Source organism: Rhinatrema bivittatum, chromosome 5 (genome assembly GCF_901001135.1).
Source record: "Rhinatrema bivittatum chromosome 5, aRhiBiv1.1, whole genome shotgun sequence".
NCBI lineage: Eukaryota > Metazoa > Chordata > Amphibia > Gymnophiona > Rhinatrematidae > Rhinatrema > Rhinatrema bivittatum.
This window is the reverse complement of record NC_042619.1, coordinates 3,904,774-3,926,919: the sequence shown is the minus strand read 5'-3', so window position 1 is coordinate 3,926,919 and position 22,146 is coordinate 3,904,774. Positions and strand designations below refer to the sequence as shown.

The 22,146-nt window shown below is 46.1% G+C and overlaps 1 protein-coding gene across 2 annotated transcripts in view; it reads left to right on the top strand.

Moving 5' to 3' along the window:
- Positions 1 to 19,179, top strand: part of SMPD1 (sphingomyelin phosphodiesterase 1) — a 75,349-nt gene extending 56,170 nt beyond the window's left edge. The window contains exon 6 of one of the 2 annotated variants that reach the window (XM_029601913.1): positions 14,149 to 19,179. In XM_029601913.1, coding sequence (XP_029457773.1) covers positions 14,149 to 14,558 — 410 coding nt within the window. In that variant the 3' untranslated portion in view covers positions 14,559 to 19,179. The remainder of the gene's footprint in view (positions 1 to 14,148) is intronic. The other variant, XM_029601914.1, reaches the window with a different exon arrangement.
- Positions 19,180 to 22,146: the final 2,967 nt, after the last annotated feature.

Sequence of the window (22,146 nt, the reverse complement as noted above, 5' to 3'; positions counted from 1 at the left end):
GGATCACTGGGAGTCCTGTGAGGAGCAGGATGTAATAGTGTAAGCGGGAGGAGATGAGAGAGTGGAAAGGGTTCTGGTATGGGTGCAGTGACTTTGGTGAAAGATAAGTCGTGCAGCTGAATTTAGGACAGATTGCAGGGAGAGAGATGGATCACTGGGAGACCTGTGAGGAGCAGGGTGTAATAGTGTAAGCAGGAGGAGATGAGAGAGAGGAAAGGGTTCTGGTATGGGTGCAGTGACTTTGGTGAAAGATAAGTCATGCAGCTGAATTTAGGACAGATTGCAGGGAGAGAGATGGATCACTGGGAGACCTGTGAGGAGCAGGATGTAATAGTGTAAGAGGAGGAGATGAGAGAGAGGAAAGGGTTCTGGTATGGGTGCAGTGACTTTGGTGAAAGATAAGTCATGCAGCTGAATTTAGGACAGATTGCAGGGAGAGAGATGGATCACTGGGAGACCTGTGAGGAGCAGGGTGTAATAGTGTAAGAGGAGGAGATGAGAGAGAGGAAAGGGTTCTGGTATGGGTGCAGTGACTTTGGTGAAAGATAAGTCATGCAGCTGAATTTAGGACAGATTGCAGGGAGAGAGATGGATCACTGGGAGACCTGTGAGGAGCAGGGTGTAATAGTGTAAGCAGGAGGAGATGAGAGAGTGGAAAGGGTTCTGGTATGGGTGCAGTCACTTTGGTGAAAGATAAGTCCTGCAGCTGAATTTAGGACAGATTGCAGGGAGAGAGATGGATCACTGGGAGACCTGTGAGGAGCAGGGTGTAATAGTGTAAGCAGGAGGAGATGAGAGAGTGGAAAGGGTTCTGGTATGGGTGCAGTCACTTTGGTGAAAGATAAGTCCTGCAGCTGAATTTAGGACAGATTGCAGTGAGAGAGATGGATCACTGGGAGACCTGTGAGGAGCAGGGTGTAATAGTGTAAGAGGGGGAGATGAGAGAGAGGAAAGGGTTCTGGTATGGGTGCAGTGACTTTGGTGAAAGATAAGTCGTGCAGCTGAATTTAGGACAGATTGCAGGGAGAGAGATGGATCACTGGGAGACCTGTGAGGAGCAGGATGTAATAGTGTAAGCAGGAGGAGATGAGAGAGAGGAAAGGGTTCTGGTATGGGTGCAGTGACTTTGGTAAAAGATAAGTCACACAGGTGAATTTAGGACAGATTGTAGGGGAGAGAGATGGATCACTGGGAGACCTGTGAGGAGCAGGATGTAATAGTGTAAGCAGGAGGAGATAAGAGAGAGGAAAGGGTTCTGGTATGGGTGTAGTGACTTTGGTGAAAGATAAGTCGTGCAGCTGAATTTAGGACAGATTGCAGGGAGAGAGATGGATCACTGGGAGACCTGTGAGGAGCAGGGTGTAATAGTGTAAGAGGGGGAGATGAGAGAGTGGAAAGGGTTCTGGTATGGGTGCAGTGACTTTGGTGAAAGATAAGTCACACAGCTGAATTTAGGACAGATTGCAGGGAGAGAGATGGATCACTGGGAGACCTGTGAGGAGCAGGGTGTAATAGTGTAAGAGGGAGGAGATGAGAGAGAGGAAAGGGTTCTGGTATGGGTGTAGTGACTGGTGAAAGATAAGTCGTGCAGCTGAATTTAGGACAGATTGCAGGGAGAGAGATGGATCACTGGGAGACCTGTGAGGAGCAGGATGTAATAGTGTAAGAGGAGGAGATGAGAGAGATGAAAGGGTTCTGGTATGGGTGCAGTGACTTTGGTGAAAGATAAGTCGTGCAGCTGAATTTAGGACAGATTGCAGGGAGAGAGATGGATCACTGGGAGACCTGTGAGGAGCAGGGTGTAATAGTGTAAGGGGGAGGAGATGAGAGAGAGGAAAGGGTTCTGGTATGGGTGCAGTGACTTTGGTAAAGATAAGTCACACAGGTGAATTTAGGACAGATTGCAGGGAGAGAGATGGATCACTGGGAGACCTGTGAGGAGCAGGATGTAATAGTGTAAGAGGGAGGAGATGAGAGAGTGGAAAGGGTTCTGGTATGGGTGCAGTGACTTTGGTGAAAGATTAGTCGTGCAGCTGAATTTAGGACAGATTGCAGTGAGAGAGATGGATCACTGGGAGACCTGTGAGGAGCAGGGTGTAATAGTGTAAGAGGGGGAGATGAGAGAGAGGAAAGGGTTCTGGTATGGGTGCAGTGACATTGGTGAAAGATAAGTCATGCAGCTGAATTTAGGACAGATTGCAGGGAGAGAGATGGATCACTGGGAGACCTGTGAGGAGCAGGGTGTAATAGTGTAAGCAGGAGGAGATGAGAGAGTGGAAAGGGTTCTGGTATGGGTGCAGTGACTTTGGTGAAAGATAAGTCATGCAGCTGAATTTAGGACAGATTGCAGGGAGAGAGATAGATCACTGGGAGACCTGTGAGGAGCAGGATGTAATAGTGTAAGAGGAGGAGATGAGAGAGTGGAAAGGGTTCTGGTATGTGTGCAGTGACTTTGGGGAAAGATAAGTCATGCAGCTGAATTTAGGACAGATTGCAGGGAGAGAGATGGATCACTGGGAGACCTGTGAGGAGCAGGGTGTAATAGTGTAAGCAGGAGGAGATTAGAGAGTGGAAAGGGTTCTGGTATGGCTGTAGTGACTTTGGTGAAAGATAAGTCGTGCAGATGAATTTAGGACACATTGTAGGGAGAGAGATAGATCACTGGGAGACCTGTGAGGAGCAGGATGTATTAGTGTAAGCAGGAGGAGATGAGAGAGAGGAAAGGGTTCTGGTATGGGTGCAGTGACTTTGGTGAAAGATAAGTCGTGCAGCTGAATTTAGGACAGATTGCAGGGAGAGAGATGGATCACTGGGAGACCTGTGAGGAGCAGGATGAAATAGTGTAAGCAGGAGGAGATGAGAGAGAGGAAAGGGTTCTGGTATGGGTGCAGTGACTTTGGGGAAAGATAACTCATGCAGCTGAATTTAGGACAGATTGCAGGGAGAGAGATGGATCAGTGGGAGACCTGTGAGGAGCAGGATGTAATAGTGTAAGGGGGAGGAGATGAGAGAGAGGAAAGGGTTCTGGTATGGGTGCAGTGACTTTGGTGAAAGATAAGTCATGCAGCTGAATTTAGGACAGATTGTAGGGAGAGAGATGGATCACTGGGAGACCTGTGAGGAGCAGGATTTAATAGTGTAAGCAGGAGGAGATGAGAGAGAGGAAAGGGTTCTGGTATGGGTGCAGTGACTTTGGTGAAAGATAAGTCGTGCAGCTGAATTTAGGACAGATTGCAGTGAGAGAGATGGATCACTGGGAGACCTGTGAGGAGCAGGATGTAATAGTGTAAGCAGGAGGAGATGAGAGAGAGGAAAGGGTTCTGGTATGGGTGCAGTGACTTTGGTGAAAGATAAGTCGTGCAGCTGAATTTAGGACAGATTGCAGTGAGAGAGATGGATCACTGGGAGACCTGTGAGGAGCAGGATTTAATAGTGTAAGCAGGAGGAGATGAGAGAGAGGAAAGGGTTCTGGTATGGGTGCAGTGACTTTGGTGAAAGATAAGTCGTGCAGCTGAATTTAGGACAGATTGCAGGGAAAGAGATGGATCACTGGGAGACCTGTGAGGAGCAGGATGTAATAGTGTAAGAGGAGGAGATGAGAGAGAGGAAAGGGTCCTGGTATGGGTGCAGTGACTTTGGTGAAAGATAAGTCATGCAGCTGAATTTAGGACAGATTGCAGGGAGAGAGATGGATCACTGGGAGACCTGTGAGGAGCAGGATGTAATAGTGTAAGAGGAGGAGATGAGAGAGAGGAAAGGGTTCTGGTATGGGTGCAGTGACTTTGGTGAAAGATAAGTCGTGCAGCTGAATTTAGGACAGATTGCAGGGAGAGAGATGGATCACTGGGAGACCTGTGAGGAGCAGGGTGTAATAGTGTAAGCAGGAGGAGATGAGAGAGAGGAAAGGGTTCTGGTAAGGGTGCAGTGACTTTGGTGAAAGATAAGTCATGCAGCTGAATTTAGGACAGATTGCAGGGAGAGAGATGGATCACTGGGAGACCTGTGAGGAGCAGGGTGTAATAGTGTAAGCAGGAGGAGATGAGAGAGAGGAAAGGGTTCTGGTATGGGTGCAGTGACTTTGGTGAAAGATAAGTCATGCAGCTGAATTTAGGACAGATTGCAGGGAGAGAGATGGATCACTGGGAGACCTGTGAGGAGCAGGGTGTAATAGTGTAAGAGGAGGAGATGAGAGAGAGGAAAGGGTTCTGGTATGGGTGCAGTGACTTTGGTGAAAGATAAGTCATGCAGCTGAATTTAGGACAGATTGCAGGGAGAGAGATGGATCACTGGGAGACCTGTGAGGAGCAGGGTGTAATAGTGTAAGAGGGAGGAGATGAGAGAGAGGAAAGGGTTCTGGTATGGGTGCAGTGACTTTGGTGAAAGATAAGTCGTGCAGCTGAATTTAGGACAGATTGCAGGGAGAGAGATGGATCACTGGGAGACCTGTGAGGAGCAGGGTGTAATAGTGTAAGAGGAGGAGATGAGAGAGAGGAAAGGGTTCTGGTATGGGTGCAGTGACTTTGGTGAAAGATAAGTCATGCAGCTGAATTTAGGACAGATTGCAGGGAGAGAGATGGATCACTGGGAGACCTGTGAGGAGCAGGATGTAATAGTGTAAGAGGGAGGAGATGAGAGAGAGGAAAGAGTTCTGGTATGGGTGCAGTGACTTTGGTGAAAGATAAGTCGTGCAGATGAATTTAGGACAGATTGCAGGGGAGAGAGATGGATCACTGGGAGACCTGTGAGGAGCAGGATGTAATAGTGTAAGAGGAGGAGATGAGAGAGAGGAAAGGGTTCTGGTATGGGTGCAGTGACTTTGGTGAAAGATAAGTCATGCAGCTGAATTTAGGACAGATTGCAGGGAGAGAGATGGATCACTGGGAGACCTGTGAGGAGCAGGATGTAATAGTGTAAGAGGGGGAGATGAGAGAGAGGAAAGGGTTCTGGTATGGGTGCAGTGACTTTGGTGAAAGATAAGTCGTGCAGCTGAATTTAGGACAGATTGTAGGGGAGAGAGATGGATCACTGGGAGTCCTGTGAGGAGCAGGGTGTAATAGTGTAAGAGGAGGAGATGAGAGAGTGGAAAGGGTTCTGGTATGGGTGCAGTGACTTTGGGGAAAGATAAGTCATGCAGCTGAATTTAGGACAGATTGCAGGGAGAGAGATGGATCACTGGGAGACCTGTGAGGAGCAGGATGTAATAGTGTAAGCAGGAGGAGATGAGAGAGTGGAAAGGGTTCTGGTGTGGGTGCAGTGACTTTGGTGAAAGATAAGTCCTGCAGCTGAATTTAGGACAGATTGCAGGGAGAGAGATGGATCACTGGGAGACCTGTGAGGAGCAGGATGTAATAGTGTAAGAGGGAGGAGATGAGAGAGAGGAAAGGGTTCTGGTATGGGTGTAGTGACTTTGGTGAAAGATAAGTCATGCAGCTGAATTTAGGAGAGATTGCAGGGAGAGAGATGGATCACTGGGAGACCTGTGAGGAGCAGGATGTAATAGTGTAAGGAGGAGATGAGAGAGAGGAAAGGGTTCTGGTATGGGTGCAGTGACTTTGGTGAAAGATAAGTCATGCAGTTGAATTTAGGAGAGATTGCAGGGAGAGAGATGGATCACTGGGAGACCTGTGAGGAGCAGGGTGTAATAGTGTAAGAGGGAGGAGATGAGAGAGAGGAAAGGGTTCTGGTATGGGGTGTAGTGACTTTGGTGAAAGATAAGTCATGCAGCTGAATTTAGGGCAGATTGCAGGGAGAGAGATGGATCACTGGGAGACCTGTGAAGAGCAGGATGTAGGAGATGAGAGAGTAAAGGGTTCTGGTATGGGTGCAGTGACTTTGGTGAAAGATAAGTCACGCAGCTGAATTTAGGACAGATTGCAGGGAGAGAGATGGATCACTGGGAGACCTGTGAGGAGCAGGATGTAATAGTGTAAGCAGGAGGAGATGAGAGAGAGGAAAGGGTTCTGGTATGGGTGCAGTGACTTTGGTGAAAGATAAGTCATGCAGCTGAATTTAGGACAGATTGCAGTGAGAGAGATGGATCAGTGGGAGACCTGTGAGGAGCAGGATGTAATAGTGTAAGCAGGAGGAGATGAGAGAGTGGAAAGGGTTCTGGTATGGGTGCAGTGACTTTGGTGAAAGATAAGTCATGCAGCTGAATTTAGGACAGATTGCAGTGAGAGAGATGGATCAGTGGGAGACCTGTGAGGAGCAGGATGTAATAGTGTAAGGGGGAGGAGATGAGAGAGAGGAAAGGGTTCTGGTATGGGTGCAGTGACTTTGGTGAAAGATAAGTCATGCAGCTGAATTTAGGACAGATTGCAGGGAGAGAGATGGATCACTGGGAGACCTGTGAGGAGCAGGGTGTAATAGTGTAAGCAGGAGGAGATGAGAGAGAGGAAAGGGTTCTGGTATGGGTGCAGTGACTTTGGTGAAAGATAAGTCATGCAGCTGAATTTAGGACAGATTGCAGGGAGAGAGATGGATCACTGGGAGACCTGTGAGGAGCAGGGTGTAATAGTGTAAGAGGAGGAGATGAGAGAGGAAAGGGTTCTGGTATGGGTGCAGTGACTTTGGTGAAAGATAAGTCGTGCAGCTGAATTTAGGACAGATTGCAGGGAGAGAGATGGATCACTGGGAGACCTGTGAGGAGCAGGATGTAATAGTGTAAGCAGGAGGAGATGAGAGAGAGGAAAGGGTTCTGGTATGGGTGCAGTGACTTTGGTGAAAGATAAGTCATGCAGCTGAATTTAGGACAGATTGCAGGGAGAGAGATGGATCACTGGGAGACCTGTGAGGAGCAGGATGTAATAGTGTAAGCAGGAGGAGATGAGAGAGAGGAAAGGGTTCTGGTAAGGGTGCAGTGACTTTGGTGAAAGATAAGTCATGCAGCTGAATTTAGGACAGATTGCAGGGAGAGAGGTGGATCACTGGGAGGCCTGTGAGGAGCAGGATGTAACAGTGTAAGCAGGAGGAGATGAGAGAGAGGAAAGGGTTCTGGTATGGGTGCAGTGACTTTGGTGAAAGATAAGTCATGCAGCTGAATTTAGGACAGATTGCAGGGAGAGAGATGGATCACTGGGAGACCTGTGAGGAGCAGGGTGTAATAGTGTAAGCAGGAGGAGATGAGAGAGAGGAAAGGATCCTGGTATGGGTGCAGTGACTTTGGTGAAAGATAAGTCATGCAGCTGAATTTAGGACAGATTGCAGGGAGAGAGATGGATCACTGGGAGACCTGTGAGGAGCAGGATGTAATAGTGTAAGAGGGAGGAGATGAGAGAGAGGAAAGGGTTCTGGTATGGGTGCAGTGACTTTGGTGAAAGATAAGTCATGCAGCTGAATTTAGGACAGATTGCAGGGAGAGAGATGGATCACTGGGAGACCTGTGAGGAGCAGGGTGTAATAGTGTAAGCAGGAGGAGATGAGAGAGAGGAAAGGGTTCTGGTATGGGTGCAGTGACTTTGGTGAAAGATAAGTCATGCAGCTGAATTTAGGACAGATTGCAGGGAGAGAGATGGATCACTGGGAGACCTGTGAGGAGCAGGGTGTAATAGTGTAAGAGGAGGAGATGAGAGAGAGGAAAGGGTTCTGGTATGGGTTGCAGTGACTTTGGTGAAAGATAAGTCATGCAGCTGAATTTAGGACAGATTGCAGGGAGAGAGATGGATCACTGGGAGACCTGTGAGGAGCAGGGTGTAATAGTGTAAGAGGAGGAGATGAGAGAGAGGAAAGGGTTCTGGTATGGGTGCAGTGACTTTGGTGAAAGATAAGTCATGCAGCTGAATTTAGGACAGATTGCAGGGAGAGAGATGGATCACTGGGAGACCTGTGAGGAGCAGGGTGTAATAGTGTAAGCAGGAGGAGATGAGAGAGGAAAGGGTTCTGGTATGGGTGCAGTGACTTTGGTGAAAGATAAGTCATGCAGCTGAATTTAGGACAGATTGCAGGGAGAGAGATGGATCACTGGGAGACCTGTGAGGAGCAGGGTGTAATAGTGTAAGAGGAGGAGATGAGAGAGAGGAAAGGGTTCTGGTATGGGTGCAGTGACTTTGGTGAAAGATAAGTCATGCAGCTGAATTTAGGACAGATTGCAGGGAGAGAGATGGATCACTGGGAGACCTGTGAGGAGCAGGATGTAATAGTGTAAGCAGGAGGAGATGAGAGAGTGGAAAGGGTTCTGGGTATGGGTGTAGCAACTTTGGTGAAAGATAAGTCATGCAGCTGAATTTAGGACAGATTGCAGGGAGAGAGGTGGATCACTGGGAGGCACCCCTAACACTTCTCTCACCCTCAGGCCTCGAGACATCCCCAACACACCTTGTTTTGCCCTGTCAGAGACCAATCTTTCTGCTATTGAATGGTTTATTTTGGTTGTGAATATCAGGGTTATTACGCAATCTACTTTTTTTGGGTACTTGCTGGGATAGGGTCCAGCGGATGGATCGTGGATTTCATTTTAGTGAAAATTTGGTTTATTTCGAATTTAGATAGTGGATCAATTGAGTTCCATTTCGCTTGATCAAGTTTTTCTTCCAGCTATTTTGTTGGTGGGCAGGTAAATAATTGTGATTTAAGTGTATTGATTTTGTTTAATAACAAATTAGCATATTAATTGCATGAGTTATTTGTAAAGTCGTAGTTATTTGAGATGGAGGAGGATGGGTCCTTGATTAGGTTGTTGTTTTTTTTTTACTGTTTCAAAGAGTAGTTTTGAATTAAATATTACACCATGAATCTATTTTGCGTAGTATTCTTTTTTTGCTTTACTGATTTGTTCACGATATTTTGTTAAGAGGGATTTGTATTTTTCTCAGGATTCCATAGAATGGCATTTCCTCCGTTCTTTTCAGATCTTCTCAGGGTCTGTTTAGTGTGTCTTAGCTCCTCGTTTTAGCAAGACTTCTTTTGTTTAGTTGTGTTGCCTTCATTTTGGAATTTTTTTCTGGATTGGGCATAGGGTATGCACTATTTCATTGATGATTTTATCCCAGGAATCAGAAGATGAGGCGGCATTATTGTGATCAAATTCAGATATTTTGTTTTTAATAGTTTGAGTGTTTCAGGTTCTCTCTTTTTTCTGTATGTGAAAGACTGATTATTATGTGTGTTTATTTGTTATGTGGTGAGGAGAGTTACTTCTGCCTTTATTAGCTGGTGATCAGACTAGGGTAATATTTTGTGAGAAAAATTGAATACCCATTTATTGCGATTGACGAAAATTAGGTCAAGGATGTGTCCTGCTTTATGGGTGGGGGATGTTTACAAATTGTGCCCACCCCATAGCTTCCATAGTATCAAGAAAGATTTTGCATGCTATAGGTTTTGGTCTGTTGTCTACATGAAGGATAAAGTGATAGATCTGCATGCTCTGCCTCCAATGTATGCAAAACTATCTCATGCATATTCATTGTGGTTATTCTGAAAACCTGGCCTGTTTGTGGCCCTCGAGGACTGGAGTTCTCCATCTCTGGGCTAGGCCCTTTGACAAGCCCTGTTGGAGAAAAGACAAAATGTGAGAGACTCCCACCAACAACAGTTCCAGACTCTGTTGTAGGCACCAGGATTCAAACACCTTCCAAACCCTACCATACGCCATAGACATAGGTGGTCTCCTAGCCTGGAGCATAGTGGAGATCACTGGTTTGAAATATCCCTTCAGATGCAAGTGAAAGACAAAAGTGATCCTCCCGATCTGAAAATATGGGTCCTTGCCACAGAAGGCCTGGCAGATGAGCCAACCAAAGAGGCCCGTCAATTGCCAGATACACCAGATCTGCGAACCATGGACATCGAGGCCACTAGTAACACCTTCCCTGCCTGCGACTCTATGCATTGCAACACTCGACTGATGAGTGGCCATGAAGGAAACACATACAGAAGAATCCCGGTTGGCCACGGGCACACCAGAGCATCTAGTCCAACCGAACCAGGCTCCCTTTCGGCGACTGAAGAATCTTGCTGTCTTTGCATTAGCCTGCATCACCATGAGGTCCAACTGAGGACCCCACCTAGCACAAATGTGATTCTAGGCTTCTGGGGACAGTTCCCACTCCCCAGGATCTAGATGTTGCCTGCTGAGGAAATCCGCCTGCACGTTGTCCACTCCTGTGACGTGTGAGACTGCAATCTCCTGGAGATGACGCTCCACCCATACAAACAATAGCTGAGTCTCCCGAGCCACAGCACAACTCTTCGTCCCTCCTTGGCGATTGATGTATGCCACTGTTGTCGCACTGTCTGAAAACACTTGAACCATCCGTCCCTGGACCACAGGCAAGAACGCTTCTAGGGCTCTGTGTACAGCTCTCGCCGCTAGACGATTGATTGACCAGGATGCTTCTGCCGCTGACCAAAGACCCTGGGCAGAACGACTGAGGTACACTGCCCCCCAGCCCTTGAGGCTGGCATCTGTGGTCACTATCACCCAGGTCCAGGGCCTCCAGGTCCACTCCCTTCTCCAGGTTGCTCCTCGATATCCACCACGAAAGACTGGATCTGGATTCTCCTAGAAGAGGAAACAGCAGATGATACTCCTCCAACAAGGGATTCCACCTAGACAAAAGCACTCTTTGTAAGGAACCATGTGAGCAAAGGCCTATGGAACCAAATCCAATGTCGAGGCCATGGAGCCCAGTAACTTTAAGTAGTCCCAGACCTTTGGCACTGACAAACTCAAGAGCCGCGTCACCTGCGCTTGCAACCTGTCTGCCCATCAGGAACACCCTGCCCTGCTGGGTATCGAAGCGGGCACCTAGATACTCCAATGACTGGGATGGAACCAGGTGACTTCATCATATTGATCACCCACCGCAGAGAACCGAGGGTGTTCATCACTCGTTGCACTGATCGTCCACACTCCTCCTCCATCTTTGCTCAAATAATCTAATCGTCCACATGTGGATGTACCAGGATCCCTTCCTGTCTCAAGGCTGCCGCATTCACCACCATCACCTTAGTGAAGGCTCCAAGAGCCGTAGCCGACCTGAAGGGAAGAGTCTGAAACCGGAAATGTCGCCCCAGCACCATGAATTGGAGAAAATTCTGATGGTCATTTCAAATAGGAACATGAAGGTAGGCTTTGGTCAGATCCAGGGACTCAAGGAACTCCTTTGTGGACCATTGTTATTACTGTATGCAGCATCTCCATCTGGAAACTTGGTACCCGCAAGGCTACATTTACCTTTTTCAAATCCAAAATGGGACGGACGGAGCCCTCCTTTTTTGGCACCACAAAATAAATGGAGTACCTTTTCCACTCTGCTCACTCTGTGGAACCGGAATGATGGCCTCTAGGCTTTACAACCTTTGCAGAGTTCTCCTCTATTGCATCCCTTTTGCAACCTGACCAGGCATAAAAATTCTAAGGCATAACCCTCTCTTATAACCTTCAGAACCCACCGGTCCACGGTGATCTTGGTCCACTCCTCATAAAAACAGGACAACCTGCCCCCTGTTGCTTCCAGCGAGCAGTGGATGGGCCTGGCTTCATTGTGAGGCCTTACCCCCTCCAGAACAGCCTCTGGAGGAACTGCTGGAGCCCTGAAAGAGCCGCTGACGTCCTGATGACTGATTCGACCCCAAGGTTGTGGCCCATCTTCTGGAACGAAACCTCCTTGAATCCCGAAACCGAGACCACGGTGGAAAGACCTTCTTAGTGCTCTTCTTATCCTCGAGCAGCCTGTTTCCTTTGGATTCCCTAAGAGACTTTATCAGCTGATCTAGCTCCTCCCCGAACAGCAGTTTCTCCTTAAAAGGGCGACTGCAAAGCTAGGCCTTGGATGACATGTCCACTGACCAATTGCATAACCACAGAAGCCGGCGCGCCGCCACCACTGAGACCATACTTCTGGCGGATGTACGCACCAGCATGGTGCAACCCCGGGCGCTTTAGTAAATCCACAGAACCATCCACCGATGCCATCCTTGGCCTTTTGGGCGAGACTGGATGATGCACCCTGGATCTCTGGACTCCTGCACCTTTCCTAGCCAGGAAGGCTCTGTGAAGCAGAAGGACAAATTCCGGGGAAAACTCCTCCAGATCATCGGTTCCCTGCGCAAGGAGACTGTCCCCCGACTTTTCTCCCTCCTCATGGCCATCCTCAGTATCCTGCACCGCAGGGGAGAGAGGAGGGGAATCGCTGGCATCCCAGCCAGGAACAACTACCTAATAATGATCCTCCGCTGGCCTGGCTGAAAGGGAGGTCCCCCCATACTACCTGTGCAGCTCCTGAGCCGTGGGAGGCCTTCCTGGCCTTTGTATCCCCCGAGGAGGATCCCTCTGCTCCCAAAGCACAGACCAGAGCCCGCAGACACTGCACGCCTGCTATACGTGGGTTCACTGCCATGAAGCCATGCGGTCGCACCACGCCGTTGCAAAGCAGGCCGCACCACGAGGGAAGCTCTTCTGCACTGTACAATTGCAAGCGGTGTATGGGAGCCACGGCAGGCTGAGCAACACACACCAAAAATCTAGCTGTACAGCACAAGTTTCCCCACCGGGGAAAAAAACCAAACCGCGGCAATTGCGCCCTCCTCCTCCTGTGGCCCCCAACAGCTCCCAGTGTTCCGCCATCCCAGCTACTGAGCCGTTGACCAAATCTCCTGGCTCACGAGCACTGTCTGTTCCCTGTCTTTTTTTTTTTAAACTACTAAAACAGAACAAACAAAAATGATACTTCCCTTTTCTGAAGAAGCAGCTGGCAGGAGGGGACTACGGAGACTAAGAGGGAGCAGGTCCCTGGCTATCAAGGTCTCCAGCACTGCGGGCTACCACCGCCAGGGGTACCCAACCCCCTTATTCACCCGGCTCCACCTGAGGGATGGCCCACAAAGGAAACTAACACCTTGGGGAGCTGCTCCAATGTCATCTCCAGGACTGCAGGGCTGCACCTCTACCATCTGCTGGAGACCAAGAAATACAGAGGGGACTGCAGGTGGCGCTCTCAGTTACGTAGCAGGGCCTCAAAGCTTTTGTTCTCTGCCTCCATCTGCTGGTAGGGATGAAAAACCCACTTGTCTGGACTGATCTGGGTATGTTCAGGAATGCATTTAAATTATGTGGTCACCTCAGTAAAAGTGAAACAAAATTCCCCTATTATCAGGCACTAAAACCCTGTAAAAAGCCACTCAGAACGTATAGAGCAATCTTGCCATACCAAAATAGCACTAATTCCCAGAACTCAAACAGCAACACCGCAAATATTCCACCTGGCCCTAAAACACCAGTACCTCTTCTGATGGGAAAACAGAGCACACTGGATTATTAAACATCGCTACACTAGCAGTATCCTTCATCTTGGTTACACATACAGAACACCGAACCTCAACAAATACAGAATAAATGATTATAAATTAGAAATAGAAACATGCAGACAAAAAATGAATTATTTTTTCTGCTATCCACCCCAGCTTCAAACCCACTCCTCCACTCCATATTTCTTTCAGACCAGGAGAGGAGGGTGGGAACTGCCTGGTTCTGGGTGCAAGGGACCTTCTTTGTTTTTCCCTGTGCTCACTCTGCGCCAGGTGCCATCCTGCTCCTTGCATGCTGCCTGGGCGGAGAAGAGCTGGAGCAAGACACAGAGGGCACTGGCCGATAGTCATTAGGGCAGAGCCTTGTCCTGCTGAAGACGCCCCCTTAGGCCTGACACCCGGGGGCAAGTGCCCTCTTTCATTCCCCGAACCCCTAGTCAGCTCCACATCTCTCCCCCTTTTCTCCTGATGCTGCCGCTGCTCAGCTCTATAAGAAAATGATCTGTTTATTAAACACTTAACATATTGTCAGAGTTTGATCCCAAAAGATCCTGATCAAGGTGACTGTTCAGAAACAAAATGCTCCAAGAATTCAAAATCTCAGCTTCAGTGATGATCGCCCTGGGGCTTAGTGCTTAACTCCCATTAAGAAGGGTGTGCACAGGAAGTATTATGTGCTTGATTTCTTTTTGTTTTTGTTGCATGTTTTAATTTGTTTTTTGTTTCATTTTATTGCTTATGTGCAACAAGCTTAGATATTTGCATTTTTACATAAAATCGATTTTACTTAGAGAAAACTAAACAAAACTATGCCACGCTGATATTAAATCTTTGCTGATTCACCATGCTCTGCCATTGCTAAGCTTTTCCCCTTCTTCATTAGAATTGTTCTTTCCCCAGGATACCGGGTTTTCCAGATTGATGGTAACTACCCAGAGAGCTCCCACATGGTGCTGGACCACGAGACCTTCATCCTGAATCTGACCAAGGCCAACATTAACCCCAGGAAGCCACCAGTCTGGGAGCGGCTGTACGGCGCCCGGGAGGCCTTCGGCATGGAGACTGCCTTCCCGGCTGACTGGGACAAGCTCCTACAGAGATTCCTGCAAGAGGAGGACCTTTTCCAGAGGTTCTGGTATTTGTTCCACAAAGGTCATGTGCAAGAAGTCTGTGAGACTGTCTGCAAAACCGCCCTGCTGTGCCGGCTGCGCACCGGACGATCTGCCGATCCCAACCTCTGCAAGGACCTGCAACTCAAAGCACAGCCAAGCCCACCCCAGCGACCCTGGAAATATCCAAGGTTCTGCTGACATCCCCCCTAGCGATGACTGTGATTCTAATGAATTTTCATCTCAGGGGCCCAGCCCTATCCTGGAGATACACCTAACTGCTCTTATTTTTAGAATATACATGGAGTAATTTTCAAAATCTTTTATATGCCTCAGTAGGCTCTTTGAATATCACCCCAGGGCTGTACATGAAAGTATGCGCGAAAGCGATTTTGCAGGGACTTTTCCACGTACTGCAAAAAGGGGTCCCTAGGGCAAAGCGGTGGCAGGGAAATCATTTATACGTAGACTTTTCATTTTCAAAAGCATGCCTGTAAATGTTTGCATAAACAATTACACCTATTCCCTGGCTAGTGCAAATGTGCGCGCCTACGCCGCACAGTCCTGCTAATTTTCAGAAACAGATTCATTCATGCAAGTCTGCTCTGAAAATCCAGGCAAGCCTAAGCATGCTGTTATATAATTCAACTCAATGAATAAGAATATAAGAAATGTCATACTGGATGACACTAAAGGTTCAGGAAGCCCAGCATCCTCTCTCCAACAGGTTTCAGAAGTACCCAGTAGGATCCCAAAGAATAGATCCAATCCTTCTTGCTGTAACCAGGGTGAGCATGACTTTCCCAAGTCTACATGGCTAATAATGGTTAATGGACTTTTCCTTCAGAACTTGTCAAAACTTTTTAAACCAAGCTTTGCTAGCTGCTTTCACCACATCCTCTGGCAACAAATTCCGCAGTTCAATTTTTCACTGAGTGAAAAAATACTCTCTCTGAATTGTTTTAAAGGTTCTACCCATTAGCTTCATGGAATGTGTCCTGTAGTCCTAATATTACTGGGAAAGGGTAAATAACCTTTCCTTATTATCTGTTCCACACCACTCATGATTTTATAGATTTATATCATATCTCCTCTCAGCCCTCTCTTCTCCAGGCTGAAAAGCCCTAACTTGTTTATTCTTTTCTAATAAGCACCCCATTACCTCTATCATTTTGGTCACCTCTCTCTACACCTTTTCTACTTCTGCGGCGATCAGAACTGCACACAGTACTCAAGGTGCATTTGCAGATGCATTATACCATCTTCCATTCCTCTTCTTATAATACATAACATTTCTATTTGCTTTTGACTGTTGCTGTACATTGAGCTGAGAATTTCATCGTCTTGTCAACAGTGACTCCAAGATCCTTTTCCTGGGTGGTGATGCCTAATATGGAACCCAGCAGCATCTCAAACTATACTCTGGATTATTCTGCCCTATATGTATCACTTTGCACTTGTCCACATTAGGTTTCATTTGCCATTCAGATGCCCAATCTCGCATTCTTGCAAGGTCCTCTTGCAATTCTTCACAATTAGCTTATAATTTAACTACACTGAACACATTTACATCATCTGCAAATCTGATAATCTCACTCTTCACTCCCATTTCCAGAACATTTATAAATATATTAAAAAGAGGCCAAGATGGCACAGTAGAAAGAACTTTGTGTACCCAGAGGTCTAGACTTCCGCTGCTTTTTGGTTATTTTGCCTTTTGTAGGTTTGTTACAATGGTGAAAAGAGAAGGGAGAACCAGGACTTACCCTGCTGCCCCCAAAATCTCTCGTTGGTAGTGGGATTGATGAATTCCTTTGGACTCAGGGTTAATGGGAAGGGGCAATGGTGCACCCTGTGCCTCTGAGGAACTCCATGGAAGATCAGCCATTGCCGCATGCTCTGGTGTCCTCAATGCCAAACGATAGCATCACTGGGCTATCGGCATTGTGCATGGAAAGCTATGGGAGAAGAGCTTGCAGGAGCTGTTTCCAGTGCCCTGGACATTGAGAAGCAAAGGAAGCATATTACAGTGGCTGGAGAGGACCAAATATCTACATGGGTATTTAATAGAATCGTTTGTGGGCTTTTCATCTGGAGAGGTCTTTTGAGCTCTCTCTGGAAAATATTTGGAAGGTGATTTTTGGGCTTGGTAAGTCCCTGACTGCCCAAATTTCTATAGTTATGAATAAGACTCTGGGCTCTGGAAAATGAACTTGCAGGAAGCTCAGCAGGAGGATATTACAAAACGTGAAGTGGTAGTTATAAGTCATGTTGAAAATCTTAGGGGGATTGAAAGAAGGTCTTATATAGAATAATCCGTATCTCCATTCTAAAACAGAGAACCATGAGAATCTGATTAGATGAAATTTGAGTTTCATACATTTTCCTGGGTTAGCTTTTGGAATATTCAAGCATTGTTTGCTGGAGATTCCCAAAGTTCCTGCTAAGTCAATACCCCCAATTTCAAGAGGTTTTTTTTTATGTTCTACAATGAAGGGGAACGAAAGAGACCAAAGATGGTCAGAAAGATTTATCTTTAATGTCTGATGACTGCTTGAATCTTACAGCCCTTCTGGAAACGTCAGTCTTTCCGAACAAATCCAAGGAAAATCAGAAAAGGCGAAAGCAGCTCCTGCTGATAAGACCTGGAGTTCTTCAGTTGGAAGCTATATTTATTATAAAGTTTCCCTAATGTTTTGTGAAATATAATAATCTTGCCTATTTATTCTTTGAGCCTTCTCAACTTAGTTCTTTCTTAAATTTTAGGCTTGGGCCCTTCACTTTTTTGTCTTTTCTAATTTCTGTTAGAATTTCACTGCCTGCGCCTCTTCATCCTGGCCAGGTAGATGGTAGTATATCCCCACAGCTATACTTTTCCTTAACACACAGAAAATGTACATCCATAGAGATTCTGCATTGTATTTTATTTCCTGTAAGACACTTATCCTGCTTGATTCTGTGCCATCCTTAACAAATAGCGTCACCCCTCCAATTTGACATGGCCTATCATTTCGATATAATTTGTACCCTGGTATCACAGTGTCCCAATATCATCCTTCCAGCAGGTCTCCAAGATGCTTATTATGTCTGCATTTTCATTCAGTGCCATACATTCTAACTCTCCAATCTTATGTTTTAGTCTTCTGGTATTCACAGACAGACAATTCAAAATATAATTTTTAATTATATTCACTGCCTGCCTTGCAGTTGAAATGACCAATTCAGAATAATTTCTTTCTCTCTGCTCTTGATTTGGTTATGATTTATTTATGTATGTATATACCGCTTATGCATATGTCCTAAGTGGCTAACAAAATAACATACTTTATACGATCAATAAACAACCATATCATACAACCCAAAATAAATGCTGTAAAGTATTAAAAACATAAAATAATCTTTCATTACAATTGAATTAAATCTTAATCAGGAAAGAATCTTAAAATCATCTCTAAACATAATAAAAATAGGACCCTTAAAACAGTTCAGTCAATAAAAGTATCCTAAGAATCAGCATCAATAAAAAGAAAAGTTTTTAATTGTTGTTTTTTGTTTGTTTTTTTTAAGTTTTACTACATAAAATGGATCTCAAGTCAGAGGGGACTTATTCCAAAGATCAGGGGCTGCAAGTGAGAAAGTACATTGGCAAGTCTCAGAGAGACTGTGAGGAACGTAATGATCTTGAAGGACATAAGGTTGCATAAGGGCATTAATTCAAGGAAAATAATGTAGTGATATGTACTAGAAGGGCAATTACATTTAATTCTGGATTTCACGGGAAGTCAATTGAAATCTGAAAGCCCCAGGCTGATATGATCCTGATGTGAACAGCCTGCAATGAGCCTAGTGGCAGCATTTTGAACTAGTTGCAGTGATTTAATTGTGCTGTATAGAAGTCCACAACACAAAGCATTACAGTAGTCATGCAAAGGAATAATCAGAGCTTGAAGTACTGATTGGAAGTCATTAGGCTGAAGCAATAGAACAAGTGAATGTAACAGACGTTGTTTATAAAAAAAACCTGCTCTTAACCATGGATTTCATTATGTGAATAATAATTTGGAGTCAATAATGAAATCCAAACTCTTTGCCTTGTCAACTATCTTAGCATCCCATTTGTCAATAAAAAGAGCTGGAGGTATTGATACAGGCTCATGATGGTGAATAAATAGCATTTTGGTTTTTGATAGGTTAAGAGAAAGCTTATTTTGGGATAGCCATGATTTAATAACTGCTATTCAATGTGAAACCACCAGGGTAATCTTGACCTAAGAATTAGCAAATGGAATGTAAAATTGAATATTGTCTGCATAAATTCAGAAGTCCTAGCAATCTGGCTACTTCTGTCTTTATTACAATTTCTCTATTGGGATCCAACTTCCCCATTATGCCAGTATCCTTTGAAGATACCAAGCTCCAAAACATGAGCTCCTGAGCAACTGTCGGCTTAAAATGCATAAATGTATAGATGATATAGATTTGCAGCAGTGACTGCAAATCTATCTATTCTACTCTATGATTAGTGTTGATAGCCAGAAATCCTGATGGGTGCCTCCAGGATAGAGTTGGGAAACTCTGCCCTAGAAGTATTTGATGTTATCAAGGTCCCCTGGAATGTTCAAAAGCCCCTGGAGCTGTCTCTGAAGGTCTAACTAATGCCCTTTGACCCATGCACTTTCATAATTAACTGTTAATAGTAATTCAAGTATTCTTGTTGGGGTTAAAAAACATTGTGTACCCGATAACTATGTAACTCCATGAACGTGAGAGATTAATTCACTCCCAGATTCTCACTTATTAAATGTTAATAAGGTCAAACTTTTCTTGGAGCCACTTTGTGAATTTCAGACATGAAAGAAGGGCTGATGTGTCTCTGGTCTTGCCTAGTATATGTTACTATAGTCTGATGGTGGCAAGCAGTACCTAGCTCTGAGGAACAGGGTGGCAAATACTGTCTACACAAGGAGAAAGGCAATACTGAAAGCAATCTCCTTTCAATTAGCAGGAGGTACATAGCTTCTGAAGGGTCCACGTTGAAGTCCAAGATTTTGGGATAATTACTTGTGTACACAGATTCATCAGACCCACCAGGAAAGAGCACAGAGTTTGGCTTTTGTATAATCATGGGCTGCTGGAAGGGGGTCACCTTCCAATCTTCACCCCTGTCAGTTCTGTGTTCACTAAAGAGGACCCTGGAGAAGGACCATTGCTAGTTATCAAGAAACTGGAGGGGGATGGAGTAGATGTAACTCCATTTACAGAGGAGAATGTGTGGGAAAAGCTGGGGAAACTGAAAGTGGACAAAGCCATGGGGCTGATGAGGTTCATCCCAGGATACTGAGGGAGCTCAGAGATGTGCTGGCGGGTCCGCTGTGTGACCTGTTCAATAGATCCCTGGAAACGGGAGTGGTGCCGAGTGATTGGAGAAGAGCGGTGGTGCTCCCACTTCACAAGAGTGGGAGCAGAGAGGAGGCAGGAAACTACAGACCGGTTAGCCTCACCTCGGTGGTGGGAAAAGTAATGGAATCACTGTTGCAAAAGTCCAGCGGGGATCCAGGAGCGACCTCCTGCACTCGCGCCGTATTGCCAATATTCAAAATGGCGCCGGCGCTACCTTTGCCCTATGTCATACGGGTCCGTATGGTGCCGGCGCTACTTTTGCCCTCACTATGTCATACAGGTCGTATGACATAGTGAGGGCAAAGGTAGCGCCGGCACCATTTTGAATATTGGCAATACGGCGCGAGTGCAGGAGGTCGCTCCCAGACCCCCGCTGCACTTTTGGCAAGTCTTGTGGGGGTCAGGAGGCCCCCCCAAGCTGGCCAAAAGTCCCTGGGGGTCCAGGAGCGATCTCCTGCACTCATGACGTCTGGTGACAGGAACCAAAATGGCACCGGCGCTACCTTTGCCCTGTCATATGGTAAGGGTAAAGGGCCACTGGCGCCATTTCTATTAACGCAGCCGTGGCCCGAGAGCAGGAGATCGCGCCGGGACCCCCCCCCACTGGACCCCAGGTAATTTAAAACATTTGGGGGGGGTTCGGGAAGGTGGGGGATTTGTTTTAAAGGGTCGGGGTGGGTTTTAGGGTTGTTTTGGTGTGCTGGTTTTCCCGCCCTCCCCCCTCCCCTGATTTACGATTTTTTGACGATTTAAAATATATCTGAGGATTGTTTTAAATAGTCAAAAAATGATTCACATCCCTAAAATGGACTTTCTGTGTTGTGTCGGGTATCTGTCAGAGACAGGGTGCTGGGTTCAGTGCAATGTCTGTTTGGCTGGGGTAGGGAGATACAGATCAAGCAAATCAGCCCAAATACTGTCTCCAATTCCATTCCCAGCTCCCACTGCCCTTCTACTGGGTTTACCATACACCACGATTAGACCACTCCAGATACTACAAAACACGGCTGCAAGAATTCTGACTGGTAAAAGTAAAAGAGACCATATTACCGAAACCCTAGCTGAACTACACTGGTTACCCATTGAACAAAGAAAATGTACAAAACACTATGCACCATACATAAATTAATACATGATGAAAAAGCAGAATGGCTGATCACAGCTCTTCGCATACACGTACCTCACAGGAACCTGAGATCAGCAAACAAAGCACTACTAACTATTCCCTCAGTCAAAATAGCAAGACTAACCCAGATGAGAGAAAGGGCGCTATCCTTAGCAGGACCCATACTATGGAACACCATGCCCTTAGAAATCAGATTGCAAAGAGACGTCAAAACATTCAGAAAAAGTTTAAAAACATGGCTATCTAAGCAAGTGTATCACAAAGAGAATGGAGAGTAGAATCCAGGGAAGTGTAGGATGTGGTCAGTAAGACACCCACACACATCCCCTTACTCATTATGTGTGTATTTTATTTTATATTTCCGCTGGACCACCAGGGACTTCTGGCAAATCTTGGGGGACCCTCCTGACCCCCCCCCCCAAGACTTGCCAAACGTCCAGCGGGGGTCCAGGAACGACCTCCTGCACTCGGGCTGTCGGTTGCCAGTACTCAAAATGGCGCCAATAGCCTTTGCCCTTACTATGAGGGCAAAGGCTACATCAATAGTGAAGAATAGGCTGAGCAGACAACCAATAATTCCCAGACACCTCTGCTGTACTTTGGCTTGTCAAGAGGTGAATGAACTTTGAGTGCTTTTCTGAGCATGACTTGCAGAAAATCTCTGAGACAGATTTGCTGGCAACAACAGGAGAGAGGCCTATTTAATGGCACATTTACTTCACAATGCAGGGATACTTGTTTTGCAGGAAAACCAGGATGCAAGCTTTTATCTTGCAGATGTATGATTTCAATGAACAGAAACCAATTTGAAAAGGAGATCCTGTGAGGTGACAGTTTTTAATTAAACCCTGGTGCCAAGAAATGGAATCCAAGCCTAGCTCTATTCAAGACCCAGACTGCGAATTGTTTACACAAACAAAGAAGAACAAAAGAAGAACAGAAGAGAATACATTGCATCAAAGCCAGAATGATACAGGAACTTTTATCATGGGAGGAGGGTTCAGGAAAGACTAGTATGGAATGATTTTTACAATTGAATGGGGGGTGTCATCACAAGCATTTCCTATACAGGATAGATTGTCATGACAACAGTATCATGTGTTTGTGGGCGGTTACACCTTTCTGGAAGTTTCGGCAATACTGTATGTTTTAATTATAAAAGAAGGCTCTCTTCCTGTGTTGGATGAGATGCTACTTATTACAGATAGAGGGCATATTGCATCTCACAAGAACACTTGTCTTTGCCTCTTCTTTAAAAAGCCA